Source organism: Montipora capricornis, chromosome 4 (assembly GCF_036669925.1).
Source record: "Montipora capricornis isolate CH-2021 chromosome 4, ASM3666992v2, whole genome shotgun sequence".
NCBI classification, from domain to species: Eukaryota; Metazoa; Cnidaria; class Anthozoa; order Scleractinia; family Acroporidae; genus Montipora; species Montipora capricornis.
Window position 1 is genome coordinate 2919381 of NC_090886.1, and position 20000 is coordinate 2939380.

The following is a 20000-nucleotide window of genomic DNA, read 5'->3' on the forward strand; positions in this document are numbered from 1 at the left end:
CTCGCGATTTGAGGAGTTTCTAAAATTGTTTGGGCACAAAGTCACGCAGCAGTTCACTTCCTTTGGCATTTTCCAAGATGGCCGCTCGAAAGCGTTCCCCCAAATAATCCCAGAAAAACTTGCGCAGCGACTCTCGATCCCAGGCTATCACTCTCTTCCAAAGAAAGCTTTTGAACACTGTCAGCGATCCGGCGTCATTTAAAAACTGCTAAATATAGTTTTCGCCAATCTTGACAAGGGTTCATTAATAACTTAATGCATTCAATAATTGTTTGACAGCTTTAACGGCGATGCACACCATATGGGTTCGTGAACATAATCGTATAGCCCTCGCTTTGCACGTCTTGAATCCCAAGTGGGATGACGAAAGGCTTTTCCAGGAAGCGCGTAAAATAGTGATCGCGGAGATTCAACACATCACTTACAACGAGTGGCTCGAAGTTCTCTTCAGTAAGGAAACGGTAAGTCTTTGCATAAATGATTTAACAATTTTGGCTGATAACACACCAATGAGGCGCCCAACGCTTAATTGAAATCAACTGACATTTTGCTGGAGTACTTAACACCAGCGTATCTGAGGATTGAAGCATTTTGTTGTGTTACACTCAAGAACCTTTCCCTTACTTGCAAACTCGTTGAACATCTAAAACGTCTGTGGTGAACTGGAAAGAAGCGGTTTCAGTGGAATAAATACTCTGGGTTCAAATCCAGTCCACGAATATGTGTTTTTCACTTCTTTATTTTTTCTGCTACCACAAGTCCTGGGACATAGTGGCTAAATTCGTGATAAATAAGGCCTTTGAATAAAAGCGAGGCTGGAGTTGACCATGCTTTGATACAAACCTCATTGCTTTTCTTAGGTAAATCATGTTGTTGTAATGCTAACAAGTTTTTATTTTCATCGTAGTAGCACTTTTAAATGCTAACGGAAGTATATTCTTTTTTCAGAGGATCAATGCAAACGTCGCACTGGAAGGAAATGGAACCTTCTTTAAAGGCTACGATCCTCATGTATCACCAGAGATGACGAATGTATTCTCCACAGCTGCCTTGAGAATGGGTCATACGTTAATTCGAGACACGTTCCAGCTCGACGTTAGAGGATTAAACAACAACCAGGATCCCGTGATACAAGTTAAAGATTTTTTCAATCCATCACCGTTGTTCGAAAAAGTCGAAGGATTTAACCCTTACGGCGCGATTTTCAATGGACTGTCTCGTGCTCTTGGACATGCAGTTGACCCGTAAGATATATGAACTGGTTTTTTTTGTTGTTGTTGGGAATGGGGGAGGGGGAGGAGGTGGAAGGGAGGGACAATCACATGAAACTGACATCTTTAGCTTGTACGTCTTGTTTTCCCATTTCATACCACGTGAAGTTCCGAAGGGAATTTTCCTTTTGTTTTTTCATAAGTTATGCCTACAGATTCACGTGCGTTAGGCAACATTTGAGAGAAACTGTTCCCTAGAAAAACATCATCTGAAATGGGAAAACCAAACGTACACGCTAAAGAGGTCAATTGAGGTCAATTGAGGTATTTAATAATAGCTGGTCTTTTATATACCGGATCCGAAATAATTTATGTCCATGAAACAAAAGAACAAAGCGAACATAACAATACCCTATTAGCAAAGCCTAATCGGAATTTAGTCTGGTATATGAAAGTCTGCTCAATTTATCCCGGTTTCCACGTCCTCTACACAACCTCAAAATTGGTCAATTCACGTCGTTGTCAGGACAACAACAGCAAAGAAAAGTGCCAAAATCCACGTTTAGGGCGTCAGTGCTGAGCCTTTTCTTTTGTTCATTAACATGCCCATTGTTTTGTAGCGTTCCCGTAGCCGACGTCGTAGTCCTTGCGTAAGCTACATAACGTCTCAAACTGAGTTTTCGAGAGTTACAAGTGGCGTACGTTGTGAAGAAATGCGAAACTGGTCAAATTTTCGATACATTGTTTAGTTTTTTTTTGCGATAGATCGCATAAGTGTTGCGCACCCTTCCCGTTATCAAGGAGAGGCTTATTTATTTAACGTTTGCTTCTCAAATTCTCATGGGACCTTTCATGATGCATTAGAAATCCCTGGGATTTGTCCGATGTGACTGCACTTTACTTGCTTTCCATCTCCAGCGAGGAATGGAAGCCTCTGCACGGATCCCCTCGATGTTGTGTCCCGCATACGCTTCGTGACGCATCTACTCTTCCGCCATTAGGCATACGTTAAAATCCATACTTGTTACAACGGGTTTGAAACCGTTCAATTACTTGTCCATGCAGAGTTCTGGAGGACATCGAGGAGATCCGCGCAGAGGTTTCCTTGCTCTCTCGCTATTGAAGCAAATCAAGGAAACTTCTGCGAAGCAGGGAACAGTAAACTTGAAACGTCGGCATTATTTCTTTTCCATAGAATTTTCACTGCCGCGGTGAGAGAGAACCTGATCATTGAAGGACCTGGTAACGGCATCCTTGGCGATCTTGTTGCGATTAATATGCAGCGTGGACGTGACCATGGTATCCCTGGATATGTCAAGTTTGTACTTGCCTGTGGTGGACCGTTTATAACGAGTTTTACAGATCCAAACCTTGCACTTTTAATGCCTCAGGTACAAATAAATCGGCTGGCAAGTGTGTACAAAACAGTTGTCGACGTCGACATATTTGCCGGTGCTATATCCGAATCTCCCGTTCCTGGTAGTCAGTTTGGTTTCACCTTCACTTGTATTCTTCTTGAGCAGTTTAATAATTCCCGTCGTGGTGATCGCTACTGGTATGAGACAAACGACCCTATAACAGGATTCAAGATTGATCAACTGGACGCCATAAGAAAGGTTACGATGTCTCGAGTAATCTGTGACAACGCAGACGATGTTGTCAGAATTCAACCTAAGGCATTTCGACCACGAAATAACGGTGACAATGATGATGTTCTCTGCGATGATATAGCTACTGTGGACCTGACTCCCTTCAAAGAAGAGGGTAAGATCCTCTTTCATTTTTATTATCATCCGCATTATCTTCACCATCATTAATCTTTTTTCTTTCCTTTACTGTTCCGTTATCATTTAACGGGAACAGGAAATCCACAATTAAATAATGCATTTAGCGGATTTGTGATTGGCCAACTCAAGGGTGATAAACAAAGTGATGTTCACCTCTGAGCAGACAAAGAGAAACAAACTGGCTTCCTGTAATTCTTCTTCTACAGTACGATTTGTCTTCCGGTTTTGTCGGGCCGATAAATCATACCGTGTAAATTGTGTAAAACCTGTAATTTTTCCTCAAACGATCTTTCCGTTGTCCTTTTAGTATCCGCCACTTTGAACGCTTTAATACCAATTTTTGAAGTATTTATGCGCATTACCCACTCACATACCCTTTGGTTGACATGGCGGTTTCTCTAGGAGTGTCGGGCGACTTAGTAGTACTGCAACAACTTTTTTTAATCGGACCGATTCTCATTTCCATGAATAGGTCGTTCGTCGGCTGTCAAAATACACGCAAGATTTGCTCTCCGACGACGTCGGGCCGATAAATCGGGCCGACAAATCTTACGGTGTGAACCGGTAATCGGACTGAGTAAAGTCCAATTCGGTGTGTAATCATTCGAGTGATAACAAAATCCGTGGGAGTCCGATTTGTTTAGCACGAGTATGATTACAGACTGAATTGGACGACTCGAAGTCCTCTTACCAATTAACATAAAAATTACAATTTCCGAGAAAAGAAGAACCAAGTTATGAAAGAAAGGGAAAATTTGCATTAAAAGGCTGACAAAGGAGGCGTAGGTTGTTTAAATGTCGCTCTGAAAGAAACGGAAAGGAAAAAAGAAAGAAAGAAAGAAAGAAAGAAAGAAAGAAAGAAAGAAAGAAAGAAAGAAAGAAAGAAAGAAAGAAGGAAAGAAGGCCCCCAATTTATGGTGATTGAAACTAAGGGTTTGATTGGTTGATTTAAACTACAACTTTGAATGTGATTGGCCTATTGAACTTTCCGATAACAAACTGTCCAGATAACAACTTGGCAACTACTTGGCAAGTGAATTATAATTAGTGGAAAATAGGAGTTTTAAGAAACCAATCACAATCGAGGAAATTGTAATTTTTATGATTAATGGAGAAAGAGGTGAAAGGATAATGGCAGCTGGAACTGGAAATTGTGTTAGTCATCTTGTTTCCGTTAGCGCGAGAGGCAATCACGAGAAATAAGCAGGAAGAAGCAAATCCTTTCACGTCTTAAATACTCTTTTTCTTTGGCCATCTCAGTGTTATCAGAAATAACACACAAACAGCGGTGACAAAAATCAGATATAAACACATCATTTGAAATTATCTTTCAGTTGACGTTTCGCATGCATCTGCCTACATCTTCAGAAGTGACGGGTCACTAACTTATTAACTATTAACTCTTAAAATTAAGTAAAGTATGATCCTCCGGGTGAGTGTAGTCCTAAGAGGGACTGTTTGAGATGACATTGACTGACGTTTCGACAACCTTAGCGGAAGTTATCTTCAGAGTGGAGATGTCTTCCGCTCAGGTTGTCGAAACGTCAGTCAATGTCATCTCAAACAGTCCTTCTCAGGACTACACTCACCCGGACGATCGTACTTTACTTAATTATAATACGACTCCTGGGTTCAAACCATTTACAATATTAACTATTAAGTAACAATAGAGGTGACAAAAACTAATAAAGACACAGCTTAATAGTTAATAGTTAATAAGTTAGTGATGCTATACATTTAAACTCCAATTTTGTATTAACCGTCACTTCTGAAGATGTATGCGCAAGCATACAAATCGTCAAGTAAAAGGTAATTTCAAATGATGCGTTTGTCACCACTGTTTGTGTGTTAGTGTTCCTCCTCGTCTACGGTTGCGCAAGGCCACGACAGACCGTGATCTAACTTATCTAAATTCTTAATACATTCGCTAACCTTGGTCATTGGGCATGTTTCTTTTAACCTTATCCTCGCTAAAATCGCACGGAAAACTTACGGCTAAATTTTATTTTTTTTGTTTTCTTTCAGAGACTTACGGATACATGGCGAATAGTGCCCCAACTGAAACTGTAATTGCTGCCTAATCCAGAAGGCTAGAGGCCACCTTTTTCTAACTTTTCGTTTTCGACTGGTAATATTGGCAATGAGTATTAAACTCAAATCGAAGTCAGCAGTTTGTTTTCTTTTTTTTTTTTCAACGAGTATCGTTTGACTCATTTCTGAAAGTTCTAATGGCCGGCTATCGGTATCTCTCACGCGTGAAGCCTAATTTACTGATGCAAGTTGTACTTTACTGCATTCGGAATACATTTCTTTCTATATTTAAAGGAAATGCATTTGTAAAAGATTTTACCAAAGAATAAAGGGTAGTATAATTATGTAAATCAATTGCTGTCACTTGAATGTGAAAATATTAAAACGAGTTTCTTAAATTTTTCCTGATTTTCTGTTTTTAATTCTTATTTTTTCGGCAACTTCAATTGAAATTCCATCCAATGAATTAAAATCCCTTTCTTTATCCTCCAGGGCCTGGTTGTTCGAAAGCCGATTATCTTAATCCAAGATTAGATTACTTGTTTCATGTTCTCAACTTTTCGGTGAAAGTTTTTTTTGCTTATTTTTGTTTTTTGAGATTAACTTCTTCTGATGTAAAGTTTTGCCGAATATCAGCGTTGAACAGCATTTGGGAGTAGAGAAATACACTTCTTGAGTGAAAGATATATATGAAATATATCATATATTGCACTGCGGGTATGAAATCAAATGAAACCATGTTGTCTCGCAGTGATGAGCGCAAATTTCTATTGCGTCGAGAAGCCTGAAAAATTTTCAGGACTTCAACGGGATTTGAACCCGCGACCTCGCGATACCGGTGCGATGCTCTAACCAACTGAGCTATGAAGCTACCGACGTTGGGAGCTGGTCACTTCTGAGTTCACAACTTCCCGTGATAAGTAATTATGAGTGAAAGATATATATGAAATACATCATATATTGCAATATATATGCATATGCATATGAGTGAAAGATATATATGAAGTACATCATATATTGCAGTATATGATGTATTTCATATATATCTTTCACTCATAATTACTTATCACGGGAAGTTGTGAACTCAGAAGTGACCAGCTCCCAACGTCAGTGGCTTCATAGCACAGTTGGTTAGAGCATCTCACCGGTATCGCGAGGTCGCGGGTTCAAATCCCGTTGAAGTCCTGAAAAATTTTCAGGCTTCTCGACGCAATAGAAATTTGCGCTCATCACTGCGAGACAACATGGTTTCATTTGAAATACACTTCTTAGTTATTTTTAATCTGGGATTACCGTTAATCAACTTTTAAACAACCAGGCCGAGATGTTTTCAGTTTCACTTAGTTTCACTTTTTGCCGGAAAAATGTCTCTAAAGTCAGTTCCGATGTTTGACCGAAACTAAGGGTGCGTTCCTTTTGGATGATCCGAAAAAGAATCACTGAAGATCCAAGATCACTTGGATCACAGTGCATCGAAGGAAACGATGAATCCACTCTGGGAAAGGATTCTTCGGTTCCTTTGATGCACCATGATTCAAGTGATCTTGGATCAGTGATCCTTTTTCGGATCATCTCAAAGGAACGCACCCTAAAAGTTCTCAGAGCAGACTAAGGTCAGCGAGTTATGATCTGAACGGAAACGGGATTTGTGTTAGCGGGTTTTCGGAGAAAATGGGACTGTAGGACAAGTCAAGCACGCCTGGAATTTTAAAAGCCAACGAGGCCAACGGAAAGTTGGCTGCTTTCCTTTTTAACCTGTCTTGTCACTACCACATTTGTACTGCAAAGTAGTTTAAAAATCTGGTAGAGACCGCTGTCCTGGCGTGCGAAATGCTTACTTGGTCCAGCGTCCGTGCGTGACTCAAAAAAGTCGCGTGCTCAAGCTCGCTTATCTCACGCCGTAAATCACTCCTAATTATACAGCGATCGAACGTAACGTTCATTTTATCGTGACCAGTGGGTTTGGAATGAATGGGTTGGTTTCTCCCGCTCCCTTATTCAAAACCTTCACTTCTCCTAATCGCTTTAACGTAGATCTCATGATTCGGACTAAATAACTCTAAACCGAAGAAAATAATACTTGCAATCAAGTTTTCTCGACACTTTTATCATGAAATCAGATCAGAATTGCTTATTTCTCGATCCGAGATCTTGAATAATTGTGACTTGTTATTAGGTTGCCCTAGGCCTATTGTTTCAACGGGCAACCGTCACACGTCACAATTATTCAAGATGGCGGGTCGTTCTTAGATTCATCAATTTCGGATACAAACGCTTCCTTTGGAAACTGAAGTTCAAACAATTCTGATTGTAAACATTACGTTCTTTGGTTTAAAGTTATTTTTGTCGTTTTAGTGGAGGTTCCCTTTGAATATCGGTAGCCGTTTCATACTGAATCCAGTCAAGTCTTGATTGACTTTTAAAACGTCCGATAGCACAAACACAGTTTTTAAAAAAATACATACCTTGCAAAAGCGCCACTTAAATGGTGAACTGTCAGTGTTGTGTACGCCCCTGCACTGCAAATGGCCTGACCAAGATCAGCAATATCTCAGTGCTGGTCGCAGCTGAGAGATGAACACAAAGGCAAACATGGTTTAATTATGAATGACTCAGTGAAATGAAATGAATGTATATTTGACATGCGGGTTATGGACGAATTCGAGGAGAGATCCTCGCACTCGGCCTGACAATTTAATTAAGCAGTTGTCGCTTTTTGGAGCCACCTGGATTTTTCAGTTGTCTACAAAAAAAGCGACAATTACTTAAATTGTACCGCTAAGTGCAAGGCATCACTGCTTTCATTCATAGTTTAATTATGAATGTACCTTAAAAACCTTTTTAAAACACCAGCAAAAATATTTGTTGCCTCAATAAGGACACCGCTAGGCTCCTTTTATCTGCTGATTAGGGTAATTGTGTCCTACCAGTAGTTACAGTATAGGGAAACATGCAACGGTACCGGAAAAGGCGGGCCTTAATTGTGTCCACTTCATGATAAGAGTGCATACTATCTGATCCTACAAAAGTTAAACAAAGTGTTACTTGAATTGAGAAAAAGCCGGTAGCATCAGCGAGTCTACGCATAAAATGTTACAGAGGTAAGCAGGGGTTTGCACCCACGCATTCATGGCTTGCCAAAACTCCATAAGAGAGGGATTGCTTTGAGACTCATTGTTCTGTCGCACTTTGTAATAATCGTCGCACTTTGCAATACATGTCAGTCGCACTTTGTAAAAAAAACTGTTGCACTTTGTAATACCTGTCGCACTTTGTAATAACACTTGTCGTTCTTTGTAATAAAATAGCTGTCGCATTTTATAATAACAAGTTGCCGAACTTTGTAATAAATTAAGCTGTAGCACTTTGTCATGATAACAAGTTGTCGCACTTTATAATAAGCTTTCAAATTTCCTCTAAATGGCATGTTTGGTAGAAATTGCATATGACTTAACTACTTTCCCAGGGTACAAATACGTCCTTCCTTGATATTTTGATTTGCAAATTTATTGTCCAGTCCCTCTTTGGGCCGAGTTACTCGAAGCTTAGTTCGCGCTAAGCTGCGTTAAATATCATAACAACCTATAGGTTTTGGTACTACTTAACCAATAGTCAGCACGTTGTAAAAAAGCAATTGTTGCAAATAATATTGTTTGGTTTCTATACACAGTTCCTCAATTCAGATGCAATCTATAAATATTACCGAGTAGAACCTTCGGTTCTTTATTTTGATTACAGCAATGATGTATCCTCACGTAAGGCAAGGTTTTTTTAAGGAGAAACTACATGTGAAGGAAATTTGTTTGAACTGTTAACATTTCACGTCATCGCAATTATGAATGTGACTTAAGCAGAAATTAATGAAAATAAAGCTCGAAAAACACAGGCTCGACCGGGATACGAACCTAGGGTTTCTCTAATGTGTGACCAAAGCCAGTCATCAACATTAATCTCATGGCTTGCCGGGTAAGATCATGTCAAGTTCTGGGACAGGTGAGCTTAGAGATGAAGAGCTCTCAACGAGTTAGAAGGAAGCAGTAAGAAAACGACAACGGTTACGGCAACGAGAACGCCAAAAAGCAGTAATATTATTGGTTCAAAGAAGAATTATGATCGTACTGCACGTACTGCAGGCATTTTTGTATACATTTCTTTCCCGTACTCATCAAAGCAACAATTTGAAAATAACCAAATTGGACGTTTTTACGTTGTGGGCATATATAGTTGGTGATGAAAAATATTATTACAATTTTTTTTTACTCATTTATATAATTATTTATGTACTGTACAACAATAAGTACTGACTTAACCTAGAAACCTACATGCAACAACACCTATTAGGGAGCGCTACTTTTTGCAGAGACACTATTGAACATTAATTTGTAACTAATAAACTACTTTAAAAAACTTCGACTTGCGATACATTACTTTAACTACTGTCCAGAAAAACCTAAAACAAAAAACAAAAAAATTTGTGAATCGTTTTGTTCCTGGCACTAATGTACTTTTCTTTTTGTATTTTGATGTTCACGTTTGCTCGAAAGCAGTTCAAATTAGGAAGAGCTCCATTCCTTCTGCAATCCAACAGATACAATTTGCCTATTATTATCAAACTAGATGCTTCTGTGAAGCATACACTGGCTTGCCTGTGGTACGTGCTACAGAAAATCAGAAGGCACTGAATTGTGTGGTATTGAAATACAGCATTCCAGTCTCTGAAGAATAACAAATAAAAGAGAAGCGAGAAACATTGGCTTCTGGGCTGACATGTTGATAATTTTCAAGTTCCCTCACAACTTCTTTTCACCACAAGTGTGCGCTATGAGCATCCGAAAATTTTGTAATACTAAACTTCACTGAAGTCAAACCCTGTTTCGCGGGGTTAGTGTCGGGATGGGAGACCAAAACAATAAACCCCTCATGGAAAACAGAAACATCTGACCGAAAATACTATTAACGCTAACAAATGCGAACTCAGCAAGGTACAGATTCTGTTAGCTTGCTTTATGCAAAACAAATATTGATGAAAAAGCAAATAAATATTGATACACAGTTTTCAGAAAGAGCAGAAGGAAGTTTCTCGGACGGTCGATCGAGAATAAAATATTTACGACATGAAAACAACATTAATTTTGAACCGTGAATATAGAATATAAAAAGTTACGATCAGCGACAAACATTTTGAGAGATTTTTGCTACGTTCAAGTAAATTGCAAAATCGAAAGTGACATGGCCGGAATTCAGCGGGCGTCGTGATTAAGTTACCGCGGCATGTTTACTCGCCAAACAGTGAAGCATCTGTGTCAAATGATGGCAAGATACCGGGTTTTTGTAAGTTTCTTTTTCTGTCAAGTGTCAAGTTTGACAATGAAATGAGCGAAGTCAAAACAAAGATCACAATCACCCAACTCTTGTTTATGCAAAGTCAAAATTTACTCTCCAAGACGCGTACGACGTTATTTATCACCAGGTAATTCCATCATTTTGGAAATAGCAGCTGCTTTATTATTCATCTGCGTCACAAGTTTTCACTGATTTTGGGCCTCATTTTCTTGAAACTCAAGCACGCTTCCAACAGGCCTGTGAACCCTTCCTGCTTACAGAGCAATACTAAAAAACTTCTCCCATATCACATTTGAACCTTAAGCTCAAAAATTCAATACACAACATGATATTATAATTCACAAAGGCAGAAAATACCACAGAATCCTTTTCCAGCGAAAATTTTATTGAAACAAACAACATATTTGCTCTTAGAGGCGAAAACCTCTTCCTATTTCATTGCGTGCGTGAAGACAAGAAACTCAATTGTGTCAAATTACCATGTACTTCAGGTAAATACTGCTCACTTTGATTTCGTCTCGACGGGCGATAGATTGTTGTCGAAGTCCAGTACTCGTCGCTTTTGAGATTCATGCCTAGTTTATCCAACTGACTTTCCATTATTGAGCTTTATAAGGGTATATTTTGTTTAAGGATCCACTAAAACGCCATTCGCGTTGCATGACTTTCAACGCCATTGCAGGCTAAGTTGATGATTCTACTGTGTCCACCAGAGAAATCTACGCAGTTCCACTACCCTCTCGATCCTAAGAAAATACGCGCAAAAGGCTCTATACACAAAGGCAACACTTACCAGGGGAGTGACAGGCAAGACTTTTACCGACACGGAAAAAAAAAAAAAAAAAAAAAAGAAAAAAAAAAAAAGAAATGTACTTTTCTGTTTGTATTTTAATGTTCACGTTTGCTCGAAAGCAGTTCAAATTAGGAAGAGCTCCATTCCTTCTGCAATCCAACAGATACAATTTGCCTATTATTATCAAATAATGCACGATCTTGCAATGTGGGGGATATTGAGGAGATCACTCCAAGAATAATTAACATCTTGTCGGCTGAGACTTATCTGTTGATTTGTTACCTGGAAAATATATAGTTCAAAGGCTTTCCAAAACATATTTGAATGAGGAGAATGAAACAGAAGATGGTATATAGTTTCCTTCTCATGGTTGCAGAAAGGTAATTAAAGGTATTCAATGTAACCGATCTTATACAATTAATCATTTGTGTACAGGATTGTATTTAGGACTTTATATTGAAATGGCTTTAGGTAAGGTAAGGTTCACAAAAGACAGTATGTGGAAAATGATAAGACTTTTCAAGTTGATCTTTAGTAATATTAAATTCCCGTTGCAAGTTTATACTGTTGTTTGGAAGGCGAACCTTAGCGCCAGCTAAGAGAGTGTAATAGTGTTTTGAATTTGCTTTAGCTACATCAAATACGCATTCAGAATGTTTGAAAGAAGGCTTCGATAGATCGAAAGTAGCACTGGAATCGAGATTTCTCAATTTGGACGGTACAGAATTGCGTAATCCGGTCTAAGTTAAAAAGTTACTTTTATCTATTAGTGAAGTGATCCTATGAAAAGAATTTAAATTATGCCTACGTCAAAGTGAAGATCGTTTACAAAGATGATACCAGCTCTAAAATACTGTCTATAATAAACCGGTTTGTTATCGATTAATAAGGTAAAGTCTCTGTTACGAGCCTAGAGAGGCCCGTCAGGCCGGCGCTTATCTCCGGTTTCAGTAGCATGAAGCGACTACGAGTACTTCTTCTCCCCCCTGGATGGGATGCTATTCCATTATACATCTGGGTGGAGAGAGGCACCGTGAGAGTAAAGCGTCTTCCCCGGCCAGGACCCGAACCCGGACCACTCGATCTGGAGTCGAGCACTCTAACCATGAAGCCACCTCCTTATTATTCCAGATGATAAATTGCCAATCTCTTTCCTCTGCGAAACTTTCACGAGATTCGGCCCACCATTGTAGTAGTTCAAGATAAAGTTTAGAAGTGATTTCTACGTGGTCAATATTGTAGTTACAATTAACTAACAGGAAGCCACCATTTCTCCTTAATTTTATTGAATATACGATTTCCATGTGCCATTACTGGGGGTGAAAATTCGTCTCATCCAACCAAGTCTTCAGAGGGCTCTAATCAGGGGCACCCAACGAATCTGTTCCTCACATTATCTGTTCCCAGAAGAATCTTGCTGGCTGGCAAAAATACAGGTGTTTCGATGAGCTGGCTGGGAAATTTTGTTATTGATAGACGTTTTGCCTGGGAATTACTGACTTTTTCTAGCATTTCAACCCGAGCTGGCTGTAGAAACTCTGAAGACTGAGGACGACTTTAAAAAAAAAAAAAAAGAACCCCACAAACATACGAAGGCTGGTCAGAGTGACTGCGCTTGCGGAAAGAACCTGTTCTGTCCCGGTTTTGTCGCTCTTGTTCGGTCGTTTCGGATTGGGGGATTTGAAAGCGCGCGGAATTCCTGGCTGGGAAATAAATTTGATCAGCTGGCTGGGAAACCAACCAATTTTATCTAGCTGGCTGGGAAATTTCTTGTGTGTCTTGCTGAGAAAAAGGAACAGATAATGTTTTCCCAGCAACACTGAAAAACACCTGAAAATGCCTTAATAACATTTATTTTCATTAACTGGGGTATAATAATACATTTTACAACAAATTGATCGTTGGGTGCCCCTGTCTAATCTGCTACTAATATTACACTAACCTTTGCGCTTACAATATACTTGCTAATTATACTACTTATACTTACACTACTTATACATGCACTAGTTTACAATACGATACTAAAACAAACGACTTGACGAAATACAGTATACTAATGCTACTAAGGACGATACTAATACTACAATACAATTACTTACAAATTAATATAATTAATGATTAGTTGCTTAGAAAGTTGGACCATTTTTTAGTAAAAGAAAGTAGTTTGTTTGTCGTAATCGCAATATATTTGTCTAATTCAGGTTTTTCGTAAACAAGGGTTACAAAATTTGTGAACTGGGGTCGTTTTTCATCATGTACTCCGTCATGATGTAAAGAAAATATTTTCCAATTATGATTAGGTGATTCAGTCTGAGAGTTAAACAAGACGATGTGTGTCTTAAGACACCATATATAATTTCGTTTTGCTCCAAAGCAATGTCTCCTCCACATGTAGCGTTGTACCAATTGTAAATTTATTCCAAAACGATTTAGCAATTGAACATTCCACAAATAAATGGAGTGGCGTTTGATCAATGCCATGGCAATAACAACAATCTGATTGCTGCTTCTTTTTGATCTTGTACAAAATCAAGTTTTGTTTGTATGCATAGATACATTGTTCTCCAGACCTTTTTTGGAACTTAGCTATGCCCCTCACATTCAAAGAGGTTAATTTGAATAATTCAGGGAACATTCAAACAAGATTTGGAGAAATCAGAAAAAAATAATGTTGGGATCACAGAAGGACGTTCATGACTATGAATTGATAGAATTAATTAAAAACAGAATTTTATGCTGGCCCATGTAATAGGACTGCCTGTGGATAACGAAATCAACCAGAAACAAAGCATATCACTATCAGGAAAAATTACATTTTTGGTGGCATATAAACTGTAGTGTTGCACAAGTAAAACAGACATTACTAGAAAAATAATAAAAAGCAAACAACTAGTTGCTTTTACACTTTGAAAATTCACTGCACTTGACAATATATAACAAAATAGCAGAGATGGATGCCTCATGATACTAAGAGGGTATTATTTGAATTGCCTATAGATTATCTAGATCTTCCTCAGAGAAGATTCCGATAGGAGTACGATCTGGGGACGTTTTAACAAAAATCTTACCTTTCATTGTCCAAACGCTGGAAGAGTACCTTCTCTTCTTCGTCTGTTAGCTTCATTTACGAGTCCTCGTCTGTACATCGTCAGGTTCTCGTTAATGAAATACCTCGTTTTATCTCGGTGGGATAGCTGGGAATAGATCTTTGATTTTAACAGTTTTCAACTTTGACCGTTCTTTGTACATACTTACCTTCTTTTTGTGACTCACGAATTTCGCGACAATACATTTTTCTCCTCTTAATTTATGTGAAATGTCAATATCTTCAGGTTCAACCGTAATATTGTGCGCTTCCGCTACTTTGATTACCACATCTTCTGTACTGGAGTAAGAGTCTTTTGGAATCCTTGGATTTCAATGGAGCTTTTGCGTGTATATTGCTCGAGGTAATCCACAATTGCGCCAGCTCTTGTGCTGGTTTACGAAGGTTTTCTTTATCTGTTTTAATTCGCTCATTCGACAAGTCTAGGGATTTTTTCAGCGCTTTGTTTTCGTTGTCAGTCCTGTTCAATGACCCTTTGAGATCCTTGAGTTCGCTCTTGTTGAAGTTAATACTGGCTTTTAACTCCTCGATTTCCTTCCTCAAAGCTTTGTCCTCGCTTAGTATTGACGAAACGGGAGAATTTAAAGAGTGATTGATTGCCAATAGCAAATTCTTAATTTCCAACAGACTTGGCTCCTCCTCGCTGTCAGTCAATGATTGAAAGACTTCCTTTATATGTCCTTCAAGGTTTCCACCTAAGTTGGCAGCCATGTTTGATTTCTTCGAAGCAGAATTTTCTTCTTCTGTAGATCCTCTATCGCCACGCTTGTTCTTCTTCGCGGGCATTTACGTGAAATACATTTATAGCTCGCAAAGTCCAAAGTTATTTCGTTGTATTAAAGAGAGTGAAGTTACGCGTCATTAGAAGTCGTCTAAGCGGACAGCCGAAGGACACGTCTGACAGCCATGGTCCCGCCGAGATCTCGACCAACCTCCAGTTAAAAAAAACGCTCAAAAATAACAACAACAAGCAACAGTGCAAAACATTTTGAATAATTTCGCGCATTATTCAGCCACAGACTTCACATAAAAACTTCACATTCCAAACGGAAATCAGTGTAAGGGAAATTGCACGTGTTGACTTTGCTGAATCACTCATGAAAAAATTGCATTTATATAGTTCATCGCTTTTTTTTATCAAGATCCCCTCGAAGTATTGATCTCTGCACAACATTCAATTAAAACCTCTCGAGATTTCTGTATTTTCTGACGAGTAAAACAAAATGGGTATTTAGCATTCTTTTCAAAAACTAATCGGACTGAATAAGTCTATCCACTGTCACTGAAATAATGTTCTCAACTCCGTGACGGTTTCAAAAGAGTTGTATTCAGTGGAAGCCTATGACAACTGGATGCCGGTTTCCTTCTCGCGTTCTGGAACATTATTGAAGAGTAAAAAGTCAGTAGGTTCAGTAGCTTCCAATACGATTCCCTTTTGGCTTTACCGAATGCTTGTAGGTGTTATCATCATAAAAAGTCATTATTTACTTGTTTATTTTGCCACATTATGATACAACACTAGAATGATTAATTTAAGGAAGAGAGAAAAAAAAAGGCGGTAAAAGGAGATGAAAAGCTTATTGCTGGATAGACCTCCTCAGTAACATGACCTAGCGTAGATTTATTCTAACTACTAAAGAAACAAGATAATTACTGAATTAGAACGGAGTCGGAAACTGGAAGAGGTGACAGGATAAAATGCCAAAAAGTAGCCTGCAGAGCAGGCGTTTTTTGACAGGCGGACGCTTGTTCAAGGTCTTAAGTTCGTAATGGGCCGCCATTTTGAAAGCACACAGCTGGTAGAGGATTGACATCATACTGTCTTCCTCTCACTGAGCGCAATTTTTTTGACTGGCCTCAGGCCTCTGTTTGATATCGGCCAATAGTTCTTACCAAAACAAAACTGATTACGCCTGCTTTGCAGGCTAGCCAAAAAGTAGACAGATTACACTTCAAAAATCATGAATTTCGTCAAGAAACAATAAACATTGATAATCCTAACAAATATATAGCTCAAGTCTTTTCTCTCCAAAGTAGAAAAAGACTGGTTGGCAGACATAACTATCGAAATTAAGAGAATTGTAAACTTAGGACTTTGATAAACTTATTGCTTTTAAACTGTTTTAACCAGATTGATAATTTCTCTAGCTCAGTATTCAGAGAGTAAGATAATTCAATTTGATCTTCAAGTTTATGTGACAAAAAGATGTTAGCACTGAATCATCAGCAAATAATATCAGTAGTAATAAAGTAGATGCATTAATTTTTTATATCATTTACGTACGAAAGGAAAAACAGAGGCTCAAGGATAGAGCCCTGAGGCTGGTACCCCAGAAGATGATTTTTGAATGAGAAGAGAAATGACCATTAAAATCTATCCCAGAAATAACTTCTTATCCATTTCAATGCTATTCCACCCGGCAATGCCTTTAAGTTAGTGCTCCAGTTTATGAAATAAAATCTCACGATTAACTGTGTCAAAGACAGTCATTGGACAGGTCACTGAAGAATAACAGCCACAGCTAGTTCACCTCGACCCGAGGCAGAGGAAATCTTACCGTACAAGTATATTAAATGCAAGAAAAGTAGAATGGTTTTTCCTAAAGCCATATTGATTATCACAGAGAATATTATAGTTTAATATACATGCATCATATCTTCGTGGCTAGCCTGACATACGGAATATGTGTTTCTTCCGTGCCAAGTGACTCATGAAAAATAAAACTCAATATTATAGTTATTTAAATGGTCGAGTAAATGGTTATAAGTGATTCTCTCTAAGAATTTCGAAAAGTTAAGGAAAAGAGAAACAGGACAATAATTAACAAACAAAGACGGATCATGATTAGCTTTAATATAAAAAAATGTACGGTCAATCACGCGAGCAATTTTCATTTGATCAGGTATACAATGGATGCCCTGGGCAATCGAAAGGTTGCCGGTACTGATGAAACAGAGGTTCATAGATGATATGAATAGATTGTGTACTGAAGAGACGCTGGAATATTATGAAAACCAACGGCCTTGCCAGATATAAAAGTTTGAGCAATATCAATAATCTCATCCTGTGTTAAAGAAAGTAGATTGAGAGATGATGTGATGAGAAAGATTTCATGTCTCCAGCTAAATTTGGGCCGATAAAGGAGAAATATTTACAGAAACTATCAGGGATCCCAACTGGATCTGTAATTTCATTACCATCAGAGTTAAAAATTAAATTTAGTTTAGGGCTAGATTTTTTCCGGTTGAAGACTTTGCCTACGGTCAATACTGACAAAACACTAGGCCCAAATTGATTGCTGCATGATCGGCAACACGTTCTTTACAAATACCTGGATTGAGCCCAACAAAGCAGGTTTCGTCTCTTTCGACGAACATTGTTTTCACTGGTACACAAAGTAACTGCAACAACTTACAACTGAAGAGGACTGTCTTGATCAAGTCTTGAACTTAGCGTTCATTTACTTCCGCCAACCGACTTAGAAATGGTCGTTTCATTGTACCTTGTTATTAAAGTGAAACGCATGAGGTCAGAATTCTATAGTTAAATATTTTCCCTTTGAACTGGCCTTTAATCGCCGGTTTTTTCTTTTTGAAACAAGTCGAATCAGTTGTGATTCAACAGCATTCCCTATAGTCTCACCGGACTACGTCAAGAACAAAGTATGTACAGCCGGTGACATTGCATTTTTCAAATGACATCGCGCTACGCGTTCCTGCTCTTTCTTTTTTGATGTCTTTTAACAGTCCTATCTTTTTAAGGTTTTCCTAGACTGTTCTGAAGTCTTGCCACTTCCACGTTTAGAAAATAAAGGCTTGCATGTGGGATGATTTAAATTGTTGCATAATTCATCTTCCATTTTTCAACCACACTCAGCTCCTGCCTAGCTCTATTTTCCCATTTTCCCAATATTGAAATTAAACCGTTCCGCGTCTATCTTCAAAATAATGTATTGATTCTGCACGCCAAAATAACTCGACAGTCATGTAAAACTCACATTTTCCTCGTTCAAAGTCCAACTGATTTACGAGACAGCACCCAAAACGCGGGGCCGGGGCCGGGGCCGGGGCCGGGGTGTGCTTTTTTTTCCAATTTTTTTGTTTCAATTTTTGTGGTTATTCTCCTGTACTGTTTTTTTCGAATGTTTGGCATTTATGGTGGAAATTAGTTAAAAAAATAAGGAATATACGGAAGCTACGAAAGGGACATCTTAGTTTGGTTTTCAAAATTAAGAGAATTTCCGACTGCAATTGGAGTTTTTGTGGGGAATATACGCTTGCTCCTAGAGACAGTACTGAAGACTAGCTTAGCTCCACATTTTAAAGCCACATTTTAATGTTTAGTTCGTAAAAACCTTCTTTGCAATACATGCAGTTCCACGATGGTCGTCACTCAACGTTCTCATTTGCTTGTTTTCTCAAAATTGTTCTCAATGATGTTGTGTATTTTTAGCATAAAACGGGATTCGATCCCTTGACGTCCGAATAGAATTGGCTAGCAATTTCCTGTGCGACTCTGACTTAACTACAAACGGTTTGTGGTAAAGTAAGACAACAACATTGACAACAACAGAGAACGTTGCGTGATTGCGTGACGACCATCGTGGAACATTGATTCTGATGTCTTCTGTTTGTTGGTAGTCACAATTGTGCATACCCCACGGGTATTGAATTAAGCTCCGATCGGAGTATAGAGTGCAAAGGCGAAGGAACCATTAAAAATAGAACACCGGGTTACTGGGCCATTCTCTTTGAATTTACTCTATGCCTTAGCACAGTTTGGTATATTGCACCAAGATCGGTAGGAATTTAAATGGTGAGCTTTTATTTGCTTTGATGATGATGGGGACATCCCTCGCGCAGCTAATGACTCTGCAGTGCGAGAAAGCGGAGAAAGCAGAAAAAACGGCGCGCCTGAAGCACGAAGAACCCATGATAACTGCATTTGTTAGTTCAGTTGTGAGACCATTGACAACTTTTTCGTCACAAAAGGAAAAATAAAATACTTTACATTACTGTGAATGAACTTTTTTTAAAAATCTCCTCAACGGCAACCAATCCGCGCGGAGAATTTTCAATAATCACCTTTCTAATTATACCAACAGTGGTTGTTCAGTACTCTATTCAATACTAACAAACTTCATCCCATGCAGTTTGTTACATTTCACAAAAAAGGGTGGTCATGTTGCTATAAAAATTAACCTTGCGTTTCCTTTAGCTTCTGTTTCGACTTGCACTTCACCGAGTCCGTCATAATCAAACCCTCTACTCCTTACATTCCCAACGACACCAAACTATGCAAGGCGTTTTTCATATTCAGTTCTGATAAAGTGATTTCTTCTCTCCCTGTTTCAACATCAACTGCCTTATGCTAAAGCTGCAGCTGCTCCGTTTGTAAACGGCCATTCCCCGACGGATCTGGACACCGTGAATCCTGCGTACCGTGATTTGATACTTTTTACAGCGGGAGCAGCTGCAGTGTCAACTATTACTATCTGCAGTTAATAACGAAGGTGGTTTTAGTGATCGGCGATGAGACCATATCATAAATAAAAACTACTGAACAACAAAAACATATAATAGAGTGTTTTTCCCTGTGATAGTTGTTGATATAACTCATATGTCTTGGCATTTGCGAACTTTTTTCAGCATCCATAGTTTTAAGAAGTGAGTACAGAAAATGCGTTACAAGTATTTCGCAATGAAGTTGCCTCGTCTGCAGTTTTTCG

General features: G+C 38.7%; 1 protein-coding gene and 1 long non-coding RNA gene across 2 annotated transcripts in view; one reads left to right on the forward strand and one right to left on the reverse strand.

The window, feature by feature from the left end:
* Nucleotides 1-5427, forward strand: part of LOC138045206 (peroxidasin-like) — a 13561-nt gene extending 8134 nt beyond the window's left edge. Inside the window, exons 5-8 of the mRNA XM_068891619.1 lie at nt 280-461; nt 949-1244; nt 2407-2975; nt 5024-5427. Coding sequence (XP_068747720.1) covers nt 280-461; nt 949-1244; nt 2407-2975; nt 5024-5079 — 1103 coding nt within the window. The 3' untranslated portion in view covers nt 5080-5427. The remainder of the gene's footprint in view (nt 1-279; nt 462-948; nt 1245-2406; nt 2976-5023) is intronic.
* LOC138045212 (uncharacterized) overlaps nt 1-15299 on the reverse strand; it is a 15550-nt gene extending 251 nt beyond the window's left edge. Inside the window, exons 1-2 of the long non-coding RNA XR_011131548.1 lie at nt 14234-15299; nt 7495-7596 (exon numbers count right to left, since the gene is read on the reverse strand). This is a non-coding gene — a long non-coding RNA (uncharacterized lncRNA). The remainder of the gene's footprint in view (nt 1-7494; nt 7597-14233) is intronic.
* Nucleotides 15300-20000: the final 4701 nt, after the last annotated feature.